This window comes from Periplaneta americana, chromosome 8 (assembly GCF_040183065.1).
Source record: "Periplaneta americana isolate PAMFEO1 chromosome 8, P.americana_PAMFEO1_priV1, whole genome shotgun sequence".
Taxonomy (NCBI): domain Eukaryota; kingdom Metazoa; phylum Arthropoda; class Insecta; order Blattodea; family Blattidae; genus Periplaneta; species Periplaneta americana.
In genome coordinates this window covers 115621132-115646712 of record NC_091124.1, presented here as the reverse complement: position 1 = coordinate 115646712, position 25581 = coordinate 115621132, and the positions used below count along the sequence as shown (strand labels likewise).

General features: G+C 35.2%; 1 protein-coding gene across 8 annotated transcripts in view; it reads right to left on the bottom strand.

The window, feature by feature from the left end:
- Positions 1–25581, bottom strand: part of LOC138704972 (myotubularin-related protein 10-B) — a 240583-nt gene that overhangs the window by 136165 nt on the left and 78837 nt on the right. For all 8 annotated transcript variants that reach the window (XM_069833461.1, XM_069833457.1, XM_069833460.1 and 5 more), the window contains 2 exons: positions 22007–22131; positions 3875–4009 (listed from right to left, as the gene is read on the bottom strand). In XM_069833461.1, coding sequence (XP_069689562.1) covers positions 3875–4009; positions 22007–22131 — 260 coding nt within the window. The remainder of the gene's footprint in view (positions 1–3874; positions 4010–22006; positions 22132–25581) is intronic.

The window sequence follows — 25581 nt, the reverse complement described above, 5'->3', positions numbered from 1 at the left end:
GAGAGCTGCGTACACACATAGGGCAAACCAGCCTAAGGGGTTAATTCAACTGCAGTGATAAAAAAATTCACATGACTACACTCATGTTAGAAATGAGATTCAATATAGTTAGAAATTTGTTCAACTTCCTTAGCTACAGTTTTATTAGGAATAAAATTTAATGTTTTTCCTTAAACCATCGAAAAAAGATTCAGTAGCAAACAACATAGCTTCCATAATTACGAGACAACATATTAACTATCTCTTAAACAATTTTTTTTTTCTTTTATCCAACAGATGACAGAATTTGTAGGATGTATCAGTTACATTGCTTAACTACCAAACGAATTTTTTAAATATACATACTTCATTGCAATTGAAACTTTAAATTATTTCAGAGTTCAGTTGAAAATGACTATGTAAATTTTTATGGCATGTGAAAAACTGTCGCTCAGCATTTTTTTTTTTTAGAAACAAACATCAGCATTACAGAGGAAACATAAAGCTTTGTTTTTATATAATGAAACAACATCTATTATCAAACAAAATCTATAGTGATTTCAAGGGAAAAAATATTCAAGGGCAGGTATCAAACCTAGGACCTTTGGCTGAGTGCACCAATGCTCTACTGACTGAGTACCCAGGAACTCTATCAGACCCTGGCTCAATTATTCACTTTACTTCCACACGCCTTAAGTGAGTTGATACATCAGAGACACAGCACTGAGTGCACACCATACTGTGTGACTTAAATTTGTGGTTTCCTGTTAACAAACAATGATGTGTATTATACAAATCTGGCTTTCGGATACAGCTCCCTGTGAAGCTGACTTGAATAATAATTGAGCAGAGGTCTAGTAAACTATCTAGGCACCTCAGTTGGTAGAGCATTGGTGTGCTCAGCCAAAGGTCCCAATTCGATACCTGGCTTCGGAACAATTTTTCCCTTGAAATTATTCAAGTCAGCTTCACAGGGAACTATTACCTGAAACCAGAATTTGTACAATACACATCACTGTTCGTTAACAGGTAACCACAAATTTAAGTCACACAATGCTGGGTCTCTGAGATATGTGGAAATAAAGGGAATAATTGAGCCAGGGTCTCGTAGAGTTCCTGAATAGCTCAGTCGGTAGAGTGTTGGCATGCTCAGCCAAAGGTCCCAGGTTCGATACCCAGGCCTGGAACAATCTTTCCCTTGAAATTATTCAAATCATTTTCATAGGGAGCTTATACCCGAAAGTCAGATTTGTGAAAAACCTATACAGTGAGGCAAAATATCAAATGAATTGAATGCACCCAAGTGACTCAGCCACTAGAAACCAACCAACAAACCAACAGTACATATTAATGCGCTCTGCATGGAAATTGTAAGCTCTTTGGTATTTGACTATTTTAGTACCAATTGAAACAAAAGTAAATTTGAATTCGTTCACTCGAATTGCCCAATTTTTTCCGAGAGTTTTAACGGAACCCACTGTTCCATAAACAACCCTATAATCATTAGGGGTAATTATTTCGGCTTTCTTGCACAACATTTTCTCTATGACTCCGAAAAGTCTAACAGCCAATAAAAATTAATGGTCCCGCACTGTAAACTGCATTACAACTTCTGAAGCCTTGCCTTGCTTTGGAGCAAGAAAAAAAGGGCGTGTACTATGTGCCCGCTGCATCCGTCACAGAAAAGTCTTATGCAAGTAACATCCTGCTCAAAGCTTCGAGAAATGACACTATTCCTGATGCCACTTCATTTGCTCCTCTTCCAGATTGAGTCTTGTTCCATATGTAGAATGTTTGAGACTTTGTGAAAATGTCAGTGATGAACAGTGAATAAAATGCAATTTGGCGAGAGTAATAGGCTTTACCAATTGCAAATTTTGGTAATGATTGGACCTGCTGTAAATCAAAGCAGAATGCGACTGAACCACAAGGGCATTCTTTCATTAGCTTATAAAACTGTTTAGATCTGAGTTTGTGAGCATGCAGCTCAGCCATTAGAAACTGTCTTGAAGCTGGTTTTGTTATTATTTCTCTTGCCATATGAGCACAATAACTGCACACATCAGTCACCGGTGACCTGAAGCCAATGGTGAAATGGATACGAAAAATGTTTTGAAAAAGCAGCACAGCAGCGTGATATCCCATGCATTGCCATTACCACATTTTAATTGGAAATGATTAGTTGTAGAAAGGTTTAGTTTGCCCCATTTTGTTTATAAAGAAATGCATGTAGTTTAGAATATAATATCATCTCAGAATGTGATGTTTAATTCAATTTGTTGTAGTATCACAACTGATGTACTTATCTTGCTTCCATTTCATGCTCCCTTTTTGTTTTTGTTTGCAGCTTTTTCTTGCTCACCTTTGATCTTTCTTCAACTATTGCATAACTATCCATTTCGCACAAAAGTAGTAAGCAACTGTTATTTGTTACATCTCACACAGGCACTGACAACTTATAAAAAAAAGGCAGCATTTCGTTCAGGTCAACCAACGCCAGGAAAATGGTCGGAAATTTAATATGATTAGAACTGATCAGTTTTGCGAACATAACATGATTTTATCCAACACATCAGAAAGCACATACAAAAATCACAATATAATACAAAATGATGCAATTTTGTTACGAAATACAATACAAGACTTGTTTATAAGCGCCAAATCGCATCACACTAAATTTCAATGGAGGTGGGACTTAACTCGTTTTGAAATGACACTTCTCTCTTTCTCTTCTTTTCTCTCTAGATTCTCTATTTCTTTACATTTCTATTTCATCCAGTCATCTTTCACCATATCATCTTCTCTTCTTAGTTCGATGTTTAGTTTCCTGTGGTTTCTTCTACTTTCTTTTGTGTTGATGTTTTCCAATTTCTCCTTTCCTTCATCTTTTCCAACATTTTTTCTGTGACCGAAGGTTTCTCATATTCATACCTTTTCTGTATCCTATTATTAAATTTCAATGTGCATGATTATCTTTGACAATACACGTCTGACTGATCTGATTTATCTTAAATCGACAGTAGTTCAGTTGTTCTTATTTGCAACAGCCATAAGAAAGTGGTTTAACATGTTGAACTGATGCCTGAAAGTGGTTAATTTATTAACATAATAAATTTAATGTTACATTTTTAAAAGTTTGATGGGAAAGAGCAGTTTATCTCAGTGTTATCAAAATCAACAACGCATTTTAAAACACTAAGTATGAACTGTGCATAACAACAACAATCGAGTTATGAGTATAAATTGACTCATTTCTTATCAACATATTACTGGAACTAGAGTCCGATTCCAACAATAAGCTAGTTTCGTGCACACAAATGATTTCATGAAGCATCTTTTATCTTGACTTGGATTTTTCGTGGATTTCTAAGTCCCTCCAGATGAAGCTGGAATAGTACCAATTTAATGGGCCATGACCTGACTCTTTCCCAATCCTAATTGAGCCCTAACCCTTCACCATTACTTCTCATCTATCATCTTATCATTCACCACAATAAGCTTACAATCTGTCCATTGAAGTACTGCAATCAGAAAAACGAGCCCTCTGTGGGTATGATGCTGAACAATGTCACTGCGTAGAAAGTTGGAAACAAGTACAAACGCATAAATTCAAATTTTAGTCTGATTTTCAAGGATGTATAAAATGAAATAACATATATGGTGTATACATTTAACCGAAGGCTGTTGCTGAACACTCAAGGATATTAGAAGGTTTCAGTTTCAATACACTGAAATAAAATATGAAAAGCACAATAAGTCAATAGACTGAAGTGCATCCAGAGACAAGAGTAGTGAGTTATTGTTGAACAGGAGACACCAGACATTCTAGCCACAATTGTGTAAAACAGCGCAATGCAACAGCAGGATTTACACTTTTATGGTAGCATTAACTCACCTAGTAGAAAGCTGGAAACTCTGATTAATAGCGGACAGTCGCCAGCCTGTACAACCAGTTCTTGACAGCTCTCGTTCCCAATCATTTAGAGCTCGGAAGGAACATACATCACGTTGACAATTGTAGTAGGGTTCTCTAAATAAAGAATAAGAAACGTCACATTTAGCCAACAAACTTTTTCTAAAATTTTTAATTACATACTATATATGAATTTAAGCTACTGCCACTGCCACCGCCACCATCACCATCACCACCACTACTACTACTACTACTACTACTGCTCAAAAAACAATGCTTGGATGAATTACTAATAATTGCTCTTGCTCGATGAACTTTCACAATATGAAGTGATTCTTATGCCATACTGTGATTAATACAAAAGTGTGTTGTCATTCTTACAGAAGACAGAAATCAGCTATGATGTGAAGACAACAGGTTTGAGAACGACATTAGGGCGTGTGTAGAGTTTGAGATGAATAAGCTAATAAATAAAATGTCAGGTAATGAGAGATAAAGTAAAGAAGGAAGACAGAATAAAAGAAGCGCCCATGAAATCAAGTGGAGGGATGGGTAGTACTCATGGAACAATAAAAGAATCTAGAGGAAATGAGGATGAAGACTGTAGACCATTTACCTGACGAGAAGTCCACTGTTTGGGAAGGAAAGAACTGTAAAACTTACAATGTTAGAAACTGATGTAGAGAAGGTATGATATGAGGTAGGCGTATTAGGTGATGGCATTTGGAAATGTTATAGGGAAAGGTTACTTTAGCATTGAAAGAAGATAAATTAACAGATATTATGAAGAGCTAAAATAAGAAAAATGAACATTGCATTTTATAAGGAGAAGACGAAGGACAGTGGATGTAGTTATGGAAGTGTGCTAAAATAAACTAAAGTGAACTGGAACTCATGATACAAACGAATGAGCTGAAATAGTGTCAAGGAAAGAAGTTTTAGACTGACCAGAATTCAGATACGAACATTAGTGTAGCTATATTTAAGTAAGTCAAGATAGCTGTGCAGGCGCTAGAGAATAGACTGTAATAATTGAAGAAATTATAAGAACTTGAATTAAAAGTAATGATCTAGTAAATAATAGTTGTAGTAGTATCGAATACAGAAATGTGAAGGGCCACCACTACTTGTAGATGGGCTGAAGACAATAAATATATCATCATATTCTTACACAAGTAAATAAATGAAAACAAAACCAAGTAGAAAGAAGTAAGAGTGTCTTTGCACTGCTAATTCACGGTTTAAATAAGATTTGTCATCTTGAAATGCTAGCAGTAAAGCAATTCATATTTCAGTTTTATCAGTTTAAATATGTCATTAAAGTAATTTGAACACCTCCCCTAGAAACTGCAAGATCTTGAAGTTGGTGGTGGGGCTTCTGTGCATCAATGAACTTGTGAGCTATACTGGCAGTGCATAGCACTGGTATAGTAGGAGCCAGCAATTTTGGCAGACGGATTTTTTTAATCTGAACTCCAGAGCGAGTTACTCACTGATGCAAGGTCGACTGATATCTCTGCAGCAAGCAAATTGAAGTTGGAATGGGTAGGACTTAAGGGTAAACATACAGGCTCGAGATCCGAGTGGACTTAGATGGACAGTCACTTCTAAAAACTATAGCTAAACTATAGAACTACAGTAGTTTATAAGGTGTGCATGTACATATATGAAAACGGACCAGTTTCCAGCACACATTTTTCGAGATAATTCCAGTTCCCGCTGCACAGTCTTTTCCTGATTACTATAAAGTATAAAGACAATCTATATAATAAAAAAAAAAACTATTCTATAATCAACAGACTGACTGATTCTTAACTTAAATATCATTAAACCCTATACATAGGTTTCTGTTAATCCTTAGTTAATGGATAAGACTGAGTTTTACGAAATACGAACATTAAGCCCCGGTTCACACGAGCGGAATGTCTGTGGAATGGCGGCCACACCATTTTCTATGGCACACTAATTTAAATGTAGCAGTTCACACAGGACGGACTCTGCGGCAGCAGAATGTTTCCGCATGCCAACTGCATTGCCCATAGCGGAATGGACGCCGCACGGTGGCCACAAGTTCGCTATGGGCTATTGAATTATATTGTATCAATAACACGAGCGGACGCGGCAGTTTGGTGGCGAGTGTCCAGACGACATATCTTGGCTTTTACGAGAGCAGAACTCAGTACCTTACGCATGCTTTGGACCTTTGTATGTCTCTAGGCCTATATGCGACAATTGTCCAAATCTGACTGGTGACCTGAGTGACATTCGTGAATCTGATGCTGACAGGTGGACCATCCTGCATCAGTCCCTAATAGCGCTAGGTCCCATTTCACGGCCTGATAAGTCTCGGAGCCGGAGTCCCAAGTCCTTCCTGTCATCGTCGGCTGACAGATAGGCATCCTATCTGAGCCCCAAACCCTTCCTATATCAGCATCGGAAATCCGTAAACCCTTTTACTATTGCAGATGATAGATGAGGGGAAAGTGGAGAGTGTTGGTGGAATGACAGAGGGAAATGGGAGTACCCCGAGAAAAACCCTCTGTATCGTCTGCTTGAGTCACAGTCGACATATCACATGTGTATTGTAGTACTGGCTGTTGCAAATTTTTTTAACTTGTAGTGGTGCATTGCACATTGTGATTGTATTCGATGAGTGATATAGATGTAGAGAAAGTTGACATTGAGGCTATCGAGAATGAGAAAAGGCTATATATTTAGGACATTCAAAATGAAGAGTACAAGGACAGAAACAAAAAATGTTCAGCATGGTATGAAATTTGTTGTGTACCATTTCTCACTTTCATGGAACATTCTGACACAGAAAGGAAATGTGTTAATAAATAGTCCTTGTCAAATATTTCTCGCCTAAGCCTACAATAATACATAAATTATTTTAATTTATGACATTTACCTTTTACTTCATTAATTTCTCTATGGACTTTTTAATAAAAAGTAATAACACTGATAACATTTCAGTTTCTGAAAATAAAACAAACAGTAACCTTAACATATTTCATTCCAGTAAACTCTATTTATTATTGATAATTCCTTCTAATACCCTTCTACTAAAGTACCGGTAATATACGTACAGTAATATATTTTCTCCAAAGTGAATACGAAATTAAATACACTTATTACTTATTCATTTCAACAATTAAATGCATACAACTATTGGCATTAATTTGCCAGAAATGTTATAGAAAGCATTCTATTGGATGTATAGCCAGTCTTACGTTAATATATTCTTTCTGAAGGCATTTTTCAGAGTATGATACAATAATATTAATTGAAGCTGGGAAATGTCATTTTGAAGTTAATTAAAATAAACTGATTCCTCCTTGCGCAACTAGTTAAACATTAATACTGGACAAATTTTGTATATTGATCTGGTAAGGGTAGGATTATATATATATATATATATATATGCAATGCTTTTTTCCTTTTAATTTAGAAAATGTAGGAGGCATACTGTAAAATTATTGCGAACAAAAGTCATTTAGGCTACATGTATTTAAAATATTCTTTGAATCGTACTGTACTGTAGTGTTTTTCATAATAATGATATAAGCTGAGGGTATAAAAATATAAATGATGACTCAGAACGTTATCGCCAGTCATTCACGCAGCTCACATAAAAATATTGGCTCGCCTACTGGAAATGTCATCGAGGTCACCTGCCAAAATTGCTGCCTCTGACAATAGAGTCACTAATACCAGGCAGGTCACAAGCGAGATGCCAGATGAAGAAGCAACTTCACATCTAAAATCCAATCTAGGGGCTTCCAGTTGGAGAACCTTGTTGGAACTCCCAGTTGGAGCACCAATGATACAAAGGCTCTGGTCACCTAAGTCAAGCTGTAAGACATCACGATGAGGACTGAATGGCATTGGGGTACAATACAATGTCGCGAAAGATCCCTTCACGGCAACAGGTGCAACCCTGACATATGTAGTCTTCCAATGGCATAGAGGCTTAGCTGTTGTGACTTCTTTTCCTCAGTACTGGTGAGACCAAAATGGAAACCAAGAATATTAACATAACAAAAGGCAGCAAATCAGATAGGGACTCTCTGGTTGGGAGAAACCTGTCTGGAAAAGCAGCTGAGTTGGCAGTTCAGGCATACCTCAGCAGAACATTAAAAAAATGGCATCAGGCCTAATCATCTGCATCTTGACATATATAGTCTTCCAATGGTATAGAGCAGCGTTTCTCAAACTATGGTCTGCGGACCACCTGTGGTCCTCGAGTTCTGTCCTTGTGGTCCTTCAAAATACAGAAAAAATAAAGTTCATACGAATTGCGTATCACACTACAGCTGAAAATCTCAGACTTTGGAAATTACACATGGCAATTGCCTTTCACTTTTTCTACTAAGTAATATGTTATGAAATTTCTTACGCTACGCTACCCATCTACCCACTTCCCACTCTACTCTCAACAACAAAAGAGGGATTTAAAGGACTATGAACGTGCCGTTTCTCGCCATCTTTTCCCTGCATATCTGGTGCCGAGGCTGTAACCCAGCCAGGGACCACCCGAATTCATAACAGAGGACCAAGGTACCGAATCTTTTCATGTATTTATGACTTTCTTAATAGTTTTAACGACACCCATGAAATGAGCATGTACTGTACGTCATACACCAATAATAGAACGTGCCAAATTGCATCTTTACTTTTTGAAAATCGGGCATGTTTCTGCATTAATTTTTTATTTGTTTTTCCAGATGATGATATAAAAAATTTTAGACTCCGCTTATTTTAAACGACAGGTTTACTTTTTTTTTACACTTGCGTGTTTTGTCTCTAAGTGCCATTTCAATTTCGCGGGTTTCATACACTCATTTGAAAGCACTTCGTAACAAACAACGCACTGAGGTTTTGGTTCACTCTCATTGTCACACCAAGTAAATCCAAGTTTCAAATTACTCTTGTCATATTTACGAAAGTATTTCTTCACACACAGCTTCTGAACTATTAGCACTGCCTAAATTAAGCGTATCATCATGTTTCTTTCTTTTTAAAGTTCCACATCAAAGCCAGTTTTCCATTATTTATAATGGGCACTATTTAACAGAAACATGGACAACTACATACTAGCATGTACCACATAAGAAGGATTTCAAACAACTAACTGCTAACATGCAAGCGATGAATCAACAATGCACAGAATTTGTTGTAAGTTACTTGTGATTGGCTACAAAAATATAATTACCAAAGTATTACAATTAATTAATTAATTCTATTTTAAAATATAAGTATACTAGTATTAAAATATGCTACAAAAATGATACATTTGTTTTCGAAGGGAACAAGAGTAAGGTGGTCCGCGGAACTGTTCTGACTTAAAAAAAGTGGTTTTCCACTTCAAAAAAGTTTGAGAAACGCTGGTATAGAGGTTCAGCTGTTGTGATTTCTTTTCCTTAGTACTTGTGGGACCAAAATGGAAACCAAGAATATTAACGTAACAAATTCGACCTTTTTACTGCTGATTTTATCCTCTTATATATAAAGAATCTTGTTCTCAATTGGTGATTATCTTTCCTTTCTCACAGTACAACAAGTATTCTCCTATTGGTGATATGCCATTCCCATCTAACCTAACCTCCTGTACTTCAACAAAGTCTATATTATATCTAGGTACAGTAGAACCCCGATTATCCATCACTCTATTAACTGATCAGCAGATTATCTGACTGTCTTTCTCGCCCTGGTCTTCTAAAGCCTTTACCATTACACAATATATCGTAGGAATGTTTCCGTGCACTTCCAGCAACAGGAGCAGTCACTTGTTACTTGTGGTGGGTGGTGTTTTTCCCAACTTGTCATTATCTGCTTTCAAAGAAATAACCACAATAACTTTCACACAATTGCAAACTCGTGCACCATTTGGTCTTTGTCCTACTGTTCGAGTGGTGGTACTGTTTAACTTGTATGCAAAATGTCTTCTAAGTCTGTCGAAAGAAAATGCGCTGTGCTTAGTAATGAAAAAAAAAAAAATGCAAGTAATTGAGGGGTTTGGGAAAGTAGAAACTATAGCTCATGTCGAATCAGAATACGAGATTGATGTTAAAACTATGCGCTACTTAGTAAAAACCAAAGATGAAGTGTATAAAGTATGAGAATGTAAATCTACAACACGAGATAAACTCACTTCTTGAAACTTATAATCTTAGTCACAAGTAAGTTTCCGAACCAAATACAAGCTGGAAGTAGTACAGCCATTGATAATTTATTTATAGATAAAAGTAGATTGAATTCCTATTCAACAGTACCATTAGTCAATGGTCTGTCTGATCACAATGCACAAGTTCTAAGTGTTTTCAATATGAGTGAAAAATTCCAAAGTGTTAATTTAAAAATCAAAAAAAGGATTATAAATGCTGAATCTCTTCATCATTTAAATACATGTCCACAAAATGAATCTTGGGAAAATGTATATAATACCGATACCATTGATATTACTATTAATATTAATGCATTTTTCACTACATTTACGAATTATTTCAATGAATGTTTTCCAGTCAAGGTGGTGAAAAAATGTAAAAGTAAAAACAAGTGGATAACTGAGGGAATTAAAATATCATGAGTTACAAAAAGGAATCTATATTTAATGAGTAGGAATAGTGATGATCCTCATGTTCTTAATTACTACAAGAATTACTGTAAAACTTTGTCAAAAGTTATAAAAGATGCAAAGAAAATGTATCTGAATGAAAAAATACAAAATTCAGATAATAAGACTAAAACTATTTGGAATATTATTAAAAATGAAACTAATCAATATTCAAAGAATGAAAATATTACTTGTATTAAAATCAATGATTGTAAAATAGATAACCCAAAATCAATTGCAAATCATTTTAACGACTTCTATATAAATATTATTCAGAACTTAAACATTCAAGATTGTGCCTAACTGATGCATTTAACACTGAGTTTTTAGGTCTCAAATTTATTCCCACTACCGCAGCAGAAATCATCTGTGTGATAAAACAACTAAAAACAAAATATTCCTCTGAATATGATGAAATTCCAAGTAAAGTTCTGAAAGCTTGCTCTGAAATAATATCCCCTCCATTAAGCTATCTATACAATTTGTCAATGCAATGTAGTACTTTTCCAGAAAGACTCAAATATTCAATAGTAAGACCAATATACAAAAAGGGAGATAAATGTACCATTGCTAATTATAGACCCATAAGTGTTTGAGAAAGTTATGTATAATAGATTATATCATTACCTGGAGTACAACAGTATATTAGTTTTAGAACAGTTTGGATTTAGAAAACAAAAATCGACAGAGAATGCTGCTTTTAGTTTGGTGGATGAAATACTAAATTCATTAAATTCGAAGCTACATGTAGGTGGGATTTTTTGTGCCTTGGCTAAAGCATTTGATTGTGTAGATCATAGTATATTAGTAAAAAAATTGAAGTTTTACAGTATGGTATTAAAGATGAGACGTTGGGTTGGTTTACATCGTACTTATCAAATAGAAAACAAAAAGTAGAAATAAATGTACCAAATAGTCATAAAGTTACTTATTCAGAATTTAGAAATATTAAACATGGTGTTCCACAGGGGTCAATTTTAGGTCCATTGTTGTTTCCAGTTTATATTAATGATTTAGCCTTGACCATAAACAATTTATCTCATGTAATTTTATTTTCAGATGATACAAGTGTAATTATTTCAAGCAAATAATACGGTCATTTTATAGACACTTCTAATACAGTGCTGAATCTAATGAATGAATGGTTCCATGCAAATAAACTAGCACTTGATAAAACCAGTGCAGTCAAATTTAGTATACACAATAGTGCTCAGGTTTCCTACAGTATTCGATTAAATGGAACTCATCTCAAAGAATCTATAAGCACAAAGTTTTTTGGTTTAGAATTGGATAATCACTTGAACTGGAAAACGCATATAGAATGTATTACTCATAAATTGAGCTCTGCCTGTTATGCATTAAGATCCTTATATACTATTGGTGATATAAACTTACTTAAAATGTCATACTTTGCATATTTTCACTTTGTAATGAAATATGGATTAATATTCTGGGGTAACTCGTCTGAAGCTAAACACGTTTTTGTTTTGCAAAAGAAAGCTATAAGAATAATGGCTGGTGTGCATAAAAGGATATCATGTAAAAATATTTTCCGAAATTTAGAAATCTTGACTTTACCTTGTGAATACATTCTTTCCCTAATGATGCTGTATATTAAGAACCAAGATAAATTCAGTACTAATCAAGACATTCATCATTTTAATACAAGACATAAATCAGATCTTCATCTACCCTCTGTTAGTCTAAGCTGTTTTAAAAAAGGAGTTCACTATTCATGTATAACAGTCTTCAATGCACTGCCTAATTATCTTATAGATTTGAAGAACCATGAGAAGAGGTTTAGAAAAGAATTAACCACATTTCTACATACTCATACCTTCTACACAACTGATGAATTGTTTATGCTTGTGAATTGAATTATTATACTTAAAATGACATGTACAATTTTATATAGCTCAACTAAAATATATTTTTATATTGACTTAATCTGTTTACTATGCATTGCATATTTTTGTTTAGCATAACTGATGAATTGTATGTGCTGTAAATTGAATAGTATACTGTACAGGTCAACTGATGAATTGTTTAAGCTTATAAATTGAATTAATCTACTTCATATGAATTGTACAATTTTGTATAACTTAACGAAAATAAGTTTGCAAATTGAACTAATTTGATTGTATATGTTTGTATAGTTTGGCTGATGAATTGTATATGCTTTTAAAATGAATACTACTCTGTGTAGCTCTACTGATGAATTGTATATAGGCCTACTGTAACTTTAATGGTAGTCTGTATAGCTCAATTGATGAACTGTACATGCTGTAAATTGTATAGTAGTCTGTATAGCTCAACTGATGAATTGTTTATGATTATAAATTGAATTAATATACTTGATATTAATTGCACAAATTTATATAGCTTAATGAAAGTATGCTCGTAAATTGAATTAATCTGCTTACTTTGTATTGTATATATTTGTATAGTTTTGGCCGATGAATTTTATATGCTTTAAATTGAATAGTAATCTGTATAGCTCTAGTGATAAATTGTTTGTGTTTGTAATTTGAAGTAGTTTGCATGATATGTATTATCAATTTCTGTACATCACAACTGATTGAATTGTTTATGCCTTAAATTTAATTAACTTACTTGTTTTGTATTATACATATAGCTCAACTGATGAATGATCGTTTGAATGTAAATTTAATAATCTGATTGGGTATGTATTGTATATTTTTGGAAGAGCCATCAATGTAGCTCAGTCAGCAGACTTGCTGGGCTGCTGCGTTCGGGCTTGAATTGGATCCCCCTTTGATGGTTTCTTCTGAGGTTTTCCCCAGCTGTAGGACTGAAGCCGGATGGTCTATGGCGAGTCCTCGGCATCAACCCCTTTGATTTGATTATCTGGTTGGGTTTTTCCGAGGTTTTCCCCAACCAAAAGGCAAATGACGGGTAATCTTTTGGCGAATCCTCGGACCTCACCTCATCTCACTACATCTCGCCAAAATATTGTAAAAAATTGCACAAAATTGTAAAAACTGTAATTGTAATATTGTCAAATTTTGACTTGTTCCACATCTTAAAGCTTCATTGCTCATAAATGAATGAATGAATGAATGAATGAATGAACTCAACTCGTCATTGACAACCGGACTTAAATTAGTGAACTTCTGATCCACTAACTAGCATGTTAAACATAAGAGCACGTAGAAAATTATGGAACTATAGGCCTAAGTATTAGGCCTATGTACTTAATTTATGAAAATCTTTTATGGTACGGATTATCCAATTTTCTCGATTAACCATTCAGTCCACCCCCTTCATTACCACGGATAATAGAGGTTCTACTGTAGTACTTTTGCTACTAATGTTACCCCTCCTGCTCTATAAACATATGTGACATTTCAAGTACAAAATCTCATAACCTTATTCTTTTGCTGTGATTGTGCCAAAGAATCAGTCCCATTCTGAGGCTGATGTTGGGATTTCGTAACATGCCCTTTTTTGTGGTGATAGGTTATTAGCCCTTAGCCCAACCCCCAAGTTGGAGGACCACTCCTTATCGACTACTATCCTCCATATCTGGAGGTCATCTCTCCTCTATCCGCAACCTGAGGACAAGCCATGCCATGATGATAGAGACTCACAACACATGGAAGAGAACTCACTGCCTTCTTTAAAGGTAAGACAATTCTGATTATCTCTTATTATTTATTTATTATTATTATTTAATGGCTTTTAAGGAACCTGGAGGTTTATTGCCGCTCTCACATAAGCCCGCCATTGGTCCCTATTCTGAGCAAGATGGATCCAGTCTCTATCATCATATCCCACCTCCCTCAAATCCATTTTAATATTATCCTCCCATTTACATCTCGGCCTCCCCAAAGGTCTTTTTCCCTCCGGCCTCCCAACTAACAATCTATATGCATTTCTGGATTCGCTCATACATGATACATGCTCTGCCCATCTCAAACGTCTGGATTTAATGTTATTAATTATGTCAGATGTATAATACAATGCATGCAGTTCTGCGTTGTGTAACTTTCTCCATTCTCCTGTAACTTCATCCCTCTTAGCTCCAAATATTTTCCTAAGCACCTTATTCTCGAACACCCTTAACCTCTGTTCCTCTTTCAAAGTGAGAGTCCAAGTTTCACAACCATAAAGAACAACCAGTAATATAACTGTTTTATAAATTCTAACTTTCAGATTTTTTGATGATAAAAGCTTCTCAACCGAATAATAATAAGCATTTCCCATATTTATTTTGTGTTTAATTTCCTCCCGAGTATCATTTATATTTGTTACTGTTGCTCCCAGGTATTTGAATTTTTCCACCTCTTCAAAGGATAAATTTCCAATTTTTATATTTCCATTTCGTACAATATTCTTGTCACGAGACATAATCATATACTTTGTCTTTTCGGGATTTACTTCAAAACCTATCTCTTTACTTGCTTCAAGTAAAATTCCCGTATTTTCCCTAATCGTTTGTGGATTTTCTCCTAACATATTCACGTCATCCGCATAGACAAGCAGCTGATGTAACCCGTTCAATTCCAAACCCTCTCTGTTATCCTGGACTTTCCTAATGGCATACTCTAGTCTAGAGCAAACTTAAAAAGTAAAGGTGATAGTGCATCTCCTTGCTTTAGCTCACAGTGAATTGGAAATGCATCTGATAGAAATTGACCTATATGGCCTCTGCTGTATGTTTCACTGAGACACATTTTAATTAATCGAACTAGTTTCTTAGGAATATCAAATTCAATAAGAATATCATATAAAACTTCTCTCATAACCGAGTCATATGCCTTTTTGAAATCTATGAGCTAACAACCCATCACTGTAAAAAACAGCTTGTTACGAAACCTTAAAATAAGCCTCGGATTACCTCTTGTAATAATATAGTAAATTGCAAATCCTCTTGGGGTGTGATACCAAGGCCCATAACAAAGTGTGGGGCAGCACCAACATAAATCATTGAGGCAAGACACTATTGGAATATTTAGTAAGTGCCAATATGAATATTCTGAATATTCTTCCTTTTCGCAAACCACATTGTTCGCAGCGGCCCAAGCCCACCCAATAATTTGTCATGTCATTGTTATTTATGAGATTTATTTATTTTAACTTATAACTCAAGTGTTAAGCCCACCCAATGTTTTCCAAAAGTTGAATTTGTTCGTATGTCAGGAACTGTCCACTATATTATTCAACTGATATTTTATTATATTACATTATCATATAGATGCAAGCGATATTAGTGTTATTACTCTGTCATTAATTAAAATAAATGTATAATTTTATTATGAATCATTTCCTTAAGTGGTATCTGAATTGTTTTATACAAGAATATAAACGAGCAGAAGAGCAAACGTAAAGAATAACCTCGTCGTTTAAGATAATATAAATCTATGTGACACTCTTTCTTCATACAAATCACTTTTCGATTCCATATGTAATTAATGTTATGCGATTGACTTGTCCAAAGTCTTTGCTTAGATGTATGAGTATAATTTGTCTCTTATTCTTACACTCGCTTGTAAAAGGAATGTGGACATATAAATGCAGTAAGAAACAAGATTATTAAAATATTATTGCTACTGCTCATATTTCATAAAATCGTGTCATTTAAATGTGTCACACACTGTCACACTTTGCATTCTATGCAGTAACTGTACTTGGAGAAGAATAGGGATGCATCATACCTAATAGCCAGGGAACGGATTTATATGGACTAAAAATATATGAAATATGTAAATATATATGTAGTTATTTTTACCAAAATATGGAATTAAATATGGATTTTTACCAAAATATGGAATTAAATATGGACTTAAAATTATAAAAAAATGACTATGTACGTTAAATATTGGTACATTTTAATCAAACTAAACAAAAAATATAATGGACGTACCTTATCTTCCAATGTAGTTTCAACAAAACACAATTTTTATTGTCTGTTACCATAACAATAGGTTACAAACATTTCTTTCAAGTGCTGAAAAGTGAATCTTCTTCTATTGTCTCTGAGGATAGATTTATACTGACTAAAAGAGCGTTCGACGTCACAAGAAGTAACTGGTACATAATTCAATTTCACAATGTCTGCTGGGGATAAGTCCAAGTTAATCTTCACTGTTGATTCACCACTCATCACAGCAACAACCTTTTGTAGTTCTTCATATCCAGGGTTTTTTGAAAGTACAGTGTCCACCTTAGCTCTTACTGCATCTGCAACTTTACCTCTACCACGATTCAGTTGTTCCACAGTACTATTTATAATTTCAAAACTTTCAGATAGTGAAAGGTGCCTATTTTGGAGACTTTTGAGCGTTTTTATGATGCATGAAAATGTATGCTGAATGTGAGCTAAGTCATTCTTCACACTTATGTCACAGGTAACTGTTTTCGCAGTATCAATTGAGACTGCATCTTCAGAGTCCAATGCAAGGAGAACATTGTTAATAGAGTCTATATGTTCGGCATAATATTCAACTGCTTCTAGCCATGTACCCCATCTAGTTAAAATTGGCTTTGGTGGCAATGGAATTTCAGGATACATTTCTTTCAACACGTTAACTCTACTGGGAGCTTTGAGAAATACTTTTTTCACTGATGAAATCAACAAATCTACTTTAGGGAAATTGTCTCTGACCACTTCTGCCACACGATGAAATGCATGCGCCACACAAGTAAAATGAGTCAATTTAGGATATACAACAGATAATGCTTGTCCAGCTTTGACCATATAAGGGGCAGCATCGCTAATAAAGAATAACACATTATCGTACATAATACCCTTTGGCCACAGGATACCCATAGCTTCGTTGAACAGTTTAACTATAGTTTTGTTATTGCACTTTTCTAGAACATCACAATGTAAAAGAATTCGTTCAGAATATTGTTCACTTAACAAACCGATAACTACATTACCAACAAGTCTACCTTCTTTGTCGGGAGTCTCATCAATGGAAACCCAAATTGAACTATCTTTAATTTCATCTCTTATCTTCTGTATTGTCTCATCGTAGATGGATGGAGCATACGTCTTCCTAAGTGTTGACTCATCCGGGATTGTATGTTGAGTATATTTTTCAAGGAATTCCCTGAAGACCTTATTCTTTAGTTTGTAGAGAGGAATATCAGCAGAGATGAGAGAACGGCACAGGTCGATGTTAAACTCAGATCTTACATTCGATGTTGTTGGTTGTGTTAAAAACAATTGTCTCTGCTTGGAATTTAGTTGTTTGTTGGCCTGATGTTTACTAGTTGTAATGTGTTGTTGCACCAGGAACTTTTGTGTAGATGATACTGCACACTGACACAAATTACAAAATAATATTTTATTGTCAGTTGATAAACCATCTTCTTTAAATTCTGAAATGTAACTTGTTAGTTTTGATTTTAAATTGACTGAATGACGTACTTTTGGCATATTTACCGTCTTTATAGTATGATTTACAAAACTGAACCTATGTGTACTCTGACTGGCATTTAACTGTTGAGTTGCACAACTGAAGTCTGTTAAAAATTTTAAATTAAATTAATACAGTTTTGTAACTTACTTTCCCATTGTTGATAGGACTGCTAATTTTCAAATAACTCTGATGTTAAAGGGATTACTGAACATGTGTTTAAATCTCTATTGTTGAAATGTATTTTTAAAAGTTAATGGAATTTTGTTTTGTTTTATTGTTAAACCTAATATAATATGGACTGTTTTATATGAAATATGGAAAATATATGGAAATTAACGAAAATATGTACTAAACTCTAAAATATGGAAAAATATGGAAAATAAAAGTAGGATTTTTCAACCCTACACATTGTGAAACATAAAGATAATGCAAAATATAAATTATATTAGCTTTATAAGTAAATATGTATTTACATATAAATCCTTTCCCTGCTAATAGCACACTTTCATAAATTGAGCCGAATATGGGTAATGAGCCTACCTTTGTGACTTCCACAAGACAGAAAGTCACTGATATCATAGTACATATGACCGACTTAACAAATACAGCTACAAATGAGCATGTGTGTAAGGAGACTCTTTGTTCTGATCATAGGCACATTTGATTTGAAATCTCTAATCTGTGTATCTATAGTAAAACATATAAGAATCCTAGGGAAACCAATTAAGAACTCTTAATAGAGAATCTTGCTCTTCATCGGGGTAATATTCTTACTAAAATTCGCTCTGAACAAGACTACTTCTAATATGTTCCAGGACTTAATTACTGTCTGTCACAGTACTTGTCTAACTCGGATTCATTAGATAGGACAAGTCCCTTGGTGGACAAAAGAACTGACTGAACTCCGAATCAAAACAAGAAGGGTTTTTAATGAAGACAAGAGATCTGGTAATTGAGACTCTTACAAAGTATTACAGGGCTTTGAAAAAAGCTAAAAGAACTACATGGAGGAGGTGCTGGCAGGAAGTAGATGGCATTCCTGGAGGGTCTAAACTCCTAAAAATTCTAAAAAATGACAATACTATCACAGTTGGTTCATTAAGGCTACCTAATGGTAAATACACACAGCCTGGTAAGGATACTTTGCATTACTTTTTGCAAGTACATTTTTCAGATTCAAGATTGATTGGATCATCAGAACCTGAGAGAGAGAAGGACTTTTTTACAGTTCTTCCAGGGCACTTTGGGAGCTGGCTTCCAGGCTGGTTGATCAATCGAAAATAAAGTGGGCAATTGATACCTTCAGTCAATACAAATTTCCGGGAATAGATGGCAAACTTCCTATCTTTCTGAAGCAAAGAGCCGATGTTCTAGCATCTCCTCTGTGCTGAATGGATTTAGAGTATATTCCAATACCATGGAGGCAGACTAAAGTCACTTTCATCTCTAAGTCTGCACGCAGATCACATGCAGATGCTAGGGATTTCAGATCCATTAGTTTAATGTATTTTGTGTTGACATTGGAAAGTCTTGTTGATACATGTATCAGAGACGGTGTTATTAGGTAGTTTCCTCTACCTTGATAGCTTGCTTACCAACTAGGTACTGAAACAGCATTGCATAGTCTTATCTCACGAATTGAACATGCATAGCATAACAAAAAAATTGATCTTGAGGCTTTTCTAGATATTCAAGGTGCATTCAATAGAATATTGTTTCACACAATTAAAGAAACTAATTTTAAGGCATGGAGTCGACTCTTCTTTGATTAGATGGAATGAATGTATGCTAAAGAACAGACGCATATAAACTCTGGAGACTGTTGTAGGTCGTGGATGTCTGCAGTGGGCATTCTATTGCCATTATTATAGAATCTTGTCATCAATGAGGTGGTAGTGGGACTCAATGAGAGAGGGTTTTATATGCAGGGATATGCAGACGATATTGCTGCCCTGTGTGAAAATTCTCAACCACTGTCTCGGAGTTGTTATAAACAGCTCTTAATTGTATGCAGGATTGGTGTGATGGACTGCAATTGATCATCAATCCGAGCAAAACTACAATTGTTATCTTTTACCAGATGGAGGTGCACAGGCTATCTTTTTGAACTGTGCATAGGAATCTTCCTGGATTCTAAACTCATCTGACCTAATAAGTATGTCATATGATTTCTAAATCACTCAGGGCGTTTTGGACCTGCAAAAAGTCTTTCCAAAAATCATGGGGACTGAGAACTAAATAGGTTCATTGGATGTATATTGCTGTGATCAGACTCTTAGTATCGTACACTGCTTTGGTCTGGTGGCCTAGGACTTTCTTATGAAAATTCAAAGAGTGGCCTGTTTATCTATAATAGGAGCCATTAATACAACTCTTACTGCTTGGACTCAGTCCCATAAATCTCTTTGTTCAGACTGAGGTCATACCCCTGTGGTCGCTGAGTGGTCAGACTTCCAGCATGTCACGCAGGCAGTCCAGGTTCGAGTCCCGGTCAGATCCAAAATTTTTCATTGAAAAATCCATAGTGACACTTGTGGTGGACAAGGTCGCAGTTGGGGTTTTTCTCGGGGTGTTCCCGTTTTTCCCCATATTAAGCATCTGCATCATTCCATCAACATTTCCCCGTTTCGTCAACATTTCATAGCATTCCCTGATTGCTGGCTAGCAACACACAAAAGGAGCTGGCCTAGGGATGAGGAGGGTTGCCTGCTCGAAACCTGGGTATGCAGTGAACCTTAGTGTAGTCAGCCAGTGTGGATTTGAGAATGCACCTAGCTTGAGGGTTAGAGCAATAGATAGTAACAGGTCGCAGTGCTGGACCATAGTACACCCCTTCCATTAATTCCATTCCATTCCCATCCAGACTGAGGCCAAAGCAGATATCCTAAGATAACCTTCGGAATCCCAAACTATAAAATATTGGGCATTCTAGGCTAATGAGGGACATTCAAGAGAACCCATTATATTCAATGAGAGCCAATAGAATGATACCTCTTTACTACTTCAAAAAACCATTTTCTCTTTCTCTATGAAGTATAGAACAATGGTCATTGGGTGATATGCCATCAATGAAAGGCAATAACATCTGTACACTGATGGCTTCAGAATTAACCATCAAAGTGGGGGTGGAATGTAGGAAATGGGACCCAGGGGAAAGAGATTAGGGCAGTCACACCACAGTTTTCCAAGGAGAAATTTATGTAATAATTGAATGTACATCCGAGAATATAAGAAGATCATATAAAAACGCTCATATCTATATTCTTTCCGACAGTCAGGTTGCTCTCAAAGCACTTGATTCCAATAAAATTACTTCTAGGCTAGTGGAATTGCCTGCAATTAAACATGACACTGGCTGAATACAACAAAATCCATCTCATGTGGGTGCCAGAACACAGAGAAATTACAGGCAATGAAGAAGCTGTTAAAAAAAAAAAACAGGTGCTGAGAGGCCATTCGCAGGAGCTGAGCCTGTGCTAAGTATTTCTCTAGGAACATCCGACAGGCTTTCTTGGACCAGGCAACTCAGAAACATATAAAGTATTGAAAATAAATTCCAAAACTCAGACACTTCCAGCTCTTCATTAAAGATATATGTAAGAGCAGAACAAGGGAACTCTTAAAACTTAAACAGAACCCAACTCAGAGTGACTGAAATGTTGATAGGACATTGTCATTTAACCAAGAATTTTCTCTTATTAGGGGCTGCATCTAATCTCTTACATAGGAAACGCTTTTCAGAAGAGGAATCAGCATCATACATTCTCTGTGATTGAATAACTTCAGGCTTAAGATTCTAGAAATTCCTTTTCCCAAACCTCAGGATTACCACAGCATTCCTGTTTTGAAGATACTGAACTCTTAGAGCATTTCTGAAAATGTGGTATAAAATAGGGTTAGAACAACAGATCGAAAACGGTCGCAGTTCTAGGGTTGTTTAATGTCCACCCTTATTAAAACTCAAACTCAAAATTTAAATAGCCTACAGGATAGTTTTACAAATATTATGAGACATGTTACAACATTAAAGTTATTGGTGTGTATATAAACTTTCCTAGAGTTATTAAAAAAAAAAATTTTAATGTTTCCATATAAACAATTACGTACCTATAATCATAGGCAAAAAGTAATTGATGTCTCCTGGGGAATGCATGATGCAATAGTGCGTTTGTCAAGGTTTTACCATGCCCAACTGGTGAAAATTTGAAACTAAATGAGAGGACCTTCATGTTCTGAAATAGAGAAAAAAATAAAGTAATTAATTTAAACAAACTGAACAAGTGACCTGAAAAAGAACCATTAGCATAGAGTTTGTTCTAAGTCATATTAGAACACACACAATACTTGAACATCAGTGATTCTCACTTCATTACATCACTGCACTATATGTTTTACAATTCATCATGAAATAATATTGCTCATTAATAATAATAATAATAATAATAATAATAATAATAATAATAATAATAATAATAACTAATTGTTGGGGTAATTTCACATGTCCTGGTTTGCAACCTACTGTTAAGTGCTGTCTCATGCTGGACGAAGTAGTGAAGCACATAAGAGTCATGTTTGTTACTGAAATGCTAGTGTACTTGTCTTCCATCCAGGCAGATGGGGTTCGATCCCCGACCAGGTCGTGATGGAATTTGTGGTGGACAAAGTAGACACAGAAGAGGTTTTTTCAGGGCACTCCCATTTCCCTCTTTCATTCTACAAACACTCTCTACCTTCCCTTAACTTAATCCGTTATCTGAAATACTTAAAAATAGGCTGGAGTGAAAACATATTTTCAGTTCACATCACTTAAATTTCACGCCTAAAATTGCTGTTTATAAAAAAAAAGTGTTTAGTGAGCAGTCCGAAGAGTGGTTAGAACCTCATAAGTGACATTAATAGTTCACAAATCAGACTTGAGATGTATGAAACAATAACTGTTCTTCTTCAAACACATATCAAGTGAGATGTACTGCCTGATAATAGATGTAACAGAGTAATTTCAATCAGAGTTATGTATTATAAAATTATGAAAGTTGTGAAACTCACACATGTAGCAAAACCAGAACTAAAATATGCTCATATATAACTGAATTAAATAGCATTTTAAAAATATTAAAAAATATACTATGCTTTCACTTCTGGTGCAAAAGCTGATGCTGCCATCTAGTGGCTTATTATGAACACTACCATATATTTAATGTACAAAACGAAGAAATGATTCAAGTCATACGAAAATCTACTTTGGAAGTTGCTTCATTCCACTTAATACGGGGGATCATCTCAACACCACAGACAAGCATGTGACATGTGCTTTGCCTTCATTTCTTTATTCTTCTTTTGAAAAAAGGGTTAAAATGGTCTTACATCACTTCAGCCTATTTAGCTTGATCCACTGTGCCAACCCATCTACAGAAATGAAACAGATAGCCCAGAGACCTTAAGTCCAGTCCGGTTCACAGAGTACATAGTTCTGTGTTAGACTGCATGCAGGGAATACTGATGGCAGACAAACCTGAGTTCGTTTTCTTGTTGTATCAGTTCTGACTTTGGAGAACCGGTAAGTTGTTGTTTAGTGCTTGTATGTATCAGATAATGCCACAATTTTGAAACAGCAAACAACTTGATATGATATTAATTTATGGTGAAACACGATGCAGCTCAAGTGCTTTATGGAAAGTGATATCCTGAGGAATATTCCAAATCCAGATATTTATTATAGTCTGTCAGGTGTCCATGATACTGGCAGTGTTGTTCCAGGTTTTCGTAATCGTGAGTGGCAACACCCTAACAAAGTAATCGACAAAGAGAAGAATATCTTAAATTAGGTGGAAGAAAACCCTAGATGCAGCAGTCACGATATTGCTTGAAAGGTTGGGACATCGCATTAAACTGTACTTAGGACATTTAAAGAACAGTTCCGTATTTTCCAGGCAGCTAGGGATATCAGAAACGACCCAGGGATCCTTGCAAGGACACGTCAAAATTGGTTGAGGAGATGTCAAGCATGTGTAGAAGCAAATGGGAGCCATTTTGAACATACCTAGCTTAAATGTTTGTGTAATGCTTCAGATGAGTTTACCAATGTTCTAATTGTGGTTCAATGTCTAATGACTCTAGCGTTAAACAATGTTTTTACGTATCATTAAATTATACATAACTTTTAATAAGCTAATGGAAATGAAGAAGTACATAATGTTTTGTTTATATTGAAGCTCAAGGCAGATGGTCTTGTAAGCCCAAGAGATTATGCCTAGCGGGTAGCCTATGTAATGGTTTATTTACACTGAAGATCATTCACTGTCATGAGAGGTTATGCGATGTTGCTGCAGGTGCTCTTAATGTACCTTGAATATGCCTGGTTATTTCACTTCCACTCTTTATAAGATGTTAATAATTTACAAAAATTGTAACATGCATCAAATTCACATTACAGAAAGATTAATTTATAATTAGAGAGTGGTTATAGTGTGCAACATACAATAAGTTACAGGCACTTATGTCACTTGGGTCTGTATCAGCAGAGTCAACCTTTGGAGAAGCAGCAGTATGTGACTATCCAGTTATTCTAATTCAGTACAGTATTGAACCGATTTTTTTTAGTGGAAAATTATTTACAGAATAAAAACTTTGCAAGATGTGTTACAAAGCACATTAGTAAGTTCTGTCACAGATATCCATATTCCCATATCAACCAAGTCGATATACTCATGCATTCATTCAAAATTAGAGTAATAAGGATGCTGATAGTTAGACAAAAAAATAAAAAAAATGTATTAACAGAAGAAAAGTTAGCCAATATTCAGACAAGACTGCAGTTAAACCCTCTACAATCACTTAAGAGAACATCTAAGAAATTTGGCATCTGTATGCTTCAGCAAAGAGAGCAACAAAAGTTTTACATTTCCAGTCATACTGCATTCAAGTGGTTCACACAGACTTTACTCCAATTCTGCAATTAGGCAATTCCATAAACGTTCATGGCACTATAATTGATCCAAATTTATTTCTCATAATGATGAAGCATAGTTTCAGTTAAATGGTTATGTTAATGTTAATGACATGTTGCGATTGCTCACTGCCACCGGGTATATACCCATTGCAGTGTGAATAAATACATACATACATGCAGGATAATTAGCCTGGTTTTTTACAATATTGTAAAGTTATATTCTTGAACGATTCTTCAGAGAACTGACAGAAGAAGAAAAAACTTACGATTATTTCCAGCAAGATATCGCAACAGCACATACAGCCCACAATTCCATGTAACAATTGTGGCATGTACCAAATGTGTACAAAGTTGTGCCTGATTTGTATGCAAGAAATCGAAACACCATGGTTACCTGTGACGACATATAACTCTCATATTTGTCGGTATATAAGACACTCAGTTGTGTAAGACGCACCACAGGAATTGAAAGAAATTTTCCAGAAAAAACTCAAATTTAAAGAAAAATATAACTAATGTTAAGACTGACCTTCAGAAGCTTTTAAATTCACTCCCATCACTGTCACCGTAACTTTCTTCTTCATTTGATACATTGAACTTGCCATCAGAACAGGAATCATCTTGTCAGAGTCATAGGAAAATGATCCTCACTTCCATCTAGGACGTTGCTGATACCACACTTCAAAAAAGACCATGACAGTGTTCTCACTGACCTAGGACCAGGATATTTTGA